At 33.5% G+C, this 1,837-nt stretch overlaps 1 protein-coding gene across 2 annotated transcripts in view; it reads left to right on the forward strand.

Moving 5' to 3' along the window:
* cbr1 (carbonyl reductase 1) overlaps positions 1-974 on the forward strand; it is a 7,794-nt gene extending 6,820 nt beyond the window's left edge. For both annotated transcript variants that reach the window (XM_034135897.1, XM_034135898.1), the window contains one exon: positions 1-974. This exon is cut by the window's left edge and continues 141 nt beyond it. In XM_034135897.1, coding sequence (XP_033991788.1) covers positions 1-33 — 33 coding nt within the window. In that variant the 3' untranslated portion in view covers positions 34-974.
* The last annotated feature ends 863 nt before the right edge of the window (positions 975-1,837 follow it).

Below are 1,837 nucleotides of genomic sequence, written 5' to 3' on the forward strand. Positions count from 1 at the left end.
TTCGTCTCCGATAAGGAGGTCCAGCCGTGGTGAAGAGCTGAAGGGAGGGTGTGTGTGTGTGTGAAAGTGTGTCAGTGTTTTCATTAATAGGAATCTAAATTCAGGATATTTTTTTTTGCCCTTGTGTTTCACGTTATATCAGTCTACTGGTATTTGAGGAAAGAAAAAGCAGATTTTCAACCAGATTTGTATCTTGACGGTTTGTTTACTAATGCAGGAGGAGCCTTTGACCTAAGTTAACTTAAAACAACCACTCCAAGTCACAAGGCAGAAGGCTATTCTCATGTAGGTTTGGAAAGAGGGAAAGCTTCCATAGATAATAGATTATTTTTGGAAAAAAAGACTTGACCACTATTTGAAAAATATGACACAAGCGTCACGAAATCTGGGAAAAAAACATTCTTAATGTGAAAGAAATACACACAATTTATCAGTTAAAACCACAAATAATTCCAGGGAACAATGGTGTGTGTCAGTGTTTTCATTAATAGGAAACTAAATCCAGATGTTTTCTTTCACAGGATTTCTGTTTTTCTTGCAATTTATTTTTCATAACATATCAGTCTACTTTTATTTGAGGAAAGAAAAGCAGATTTTCAACCAGATTTGTATCAAGACTATGTGTTTACTAATGAAAATGTACTTAAAACCACTCCAAGGTCCAAAGCAGCTATGATTATTTGAAAAATATGACACAAGCGTCACACAATCTAAGAAAAAACGGTCTTAATGTGTAAGAGATACACACCATTTATCAGTTAAAAAAAAGAAATCCAGGGAACACTGATATGTGTGTGTGTGTGTGTGTGTGCTTGGCTTACACAACAATAAGGCCTCTATCTGCAAGTGCTGCTGTTAACATGTCATCACTTTGCCTTCAACATTTTTATACTTTTTACATGGAAAGAGGAACACTTGCCTTAACTGGATAAAGCTTAAATGTTGTGTAACAAATAAAAAGCTTTTCTGACATGCTTGTTGTATGTTTTTATTATTTTATTAGAATAATGCTGAGAAAAACCCCCCAGTCAGAATTTGGGGAATTTAGTGACATCTGGTGGTCAATATGGATATTGTACTATCATAATATACACTGTATTAATGTTAATATATACAGACAATGGACAAGAAATGCAAGTTAGTTAAAGCAGGAGGACAGAAAGCACAGCTTATATACAAAAAAAACCCTTCTGTGAAGTACTTAATAATAGCATTTCGGTCTAAGACCCCAAATAATTTGGCCAAAAAACTCCAAATGTTATGATAAATAATGTTAAAATAGAAATGAAAGTCAAGGCTAAAATTAAGAATTCAATGAAGTCATTTACAGGACTAAAATAACACATTTCTGGCACTGTGTGTTATTTAAATATGAATAATGCTGAAAAATCCCGTAAGGATACATTTGTGGATATTTAGCGGCATCTGGTGGTCAAAGGTGGTAATGTTATATGAAAGATAAAAGATATTAAAATAAGATATCCTTTTACTGACTCCCAATTTGGGCAAAGTCTTAATCACAGCAGCATGTCATTAACAGTGAAGGATATATATCTAATTGAGTATCTTTAGTGAATATACAATATAAATATACAGAATGGAAGTCAGTGTACTTTATGACAGCCTAGTGCTCACTAAATGTAAACAAAGGATACTATTGCTCAAGTAATAACAGTTTTACAATATATATAAATCAGTGAATTTGGTCTGTTGAGAAGGGAACACACAGAGTCTAATCTGGTTAAGAAAAGCCTATAAAACAATTGGAACTATGGAAGAAAGCATGTGATATTTGCACTGGGAGTGATCAGCTGTGCTCAATTTCCATAACTAGAAT

This window comes from Trematomus bernacchii, unplaced genomic scaffold (assembly GCF_902827165.1).
Source record: "Trematomus bernacchii unplaced genomic scaffold, fTreBer1.1, whole genome shotgun sequence".
Classification (NCBI taxonomy): domain Eukaryota; kingdom Metazoa; phylum Chordata; class Actinopteri; order Perciformes; family Nototheniidae; genus Trematomus; species Trematomus bernacchii.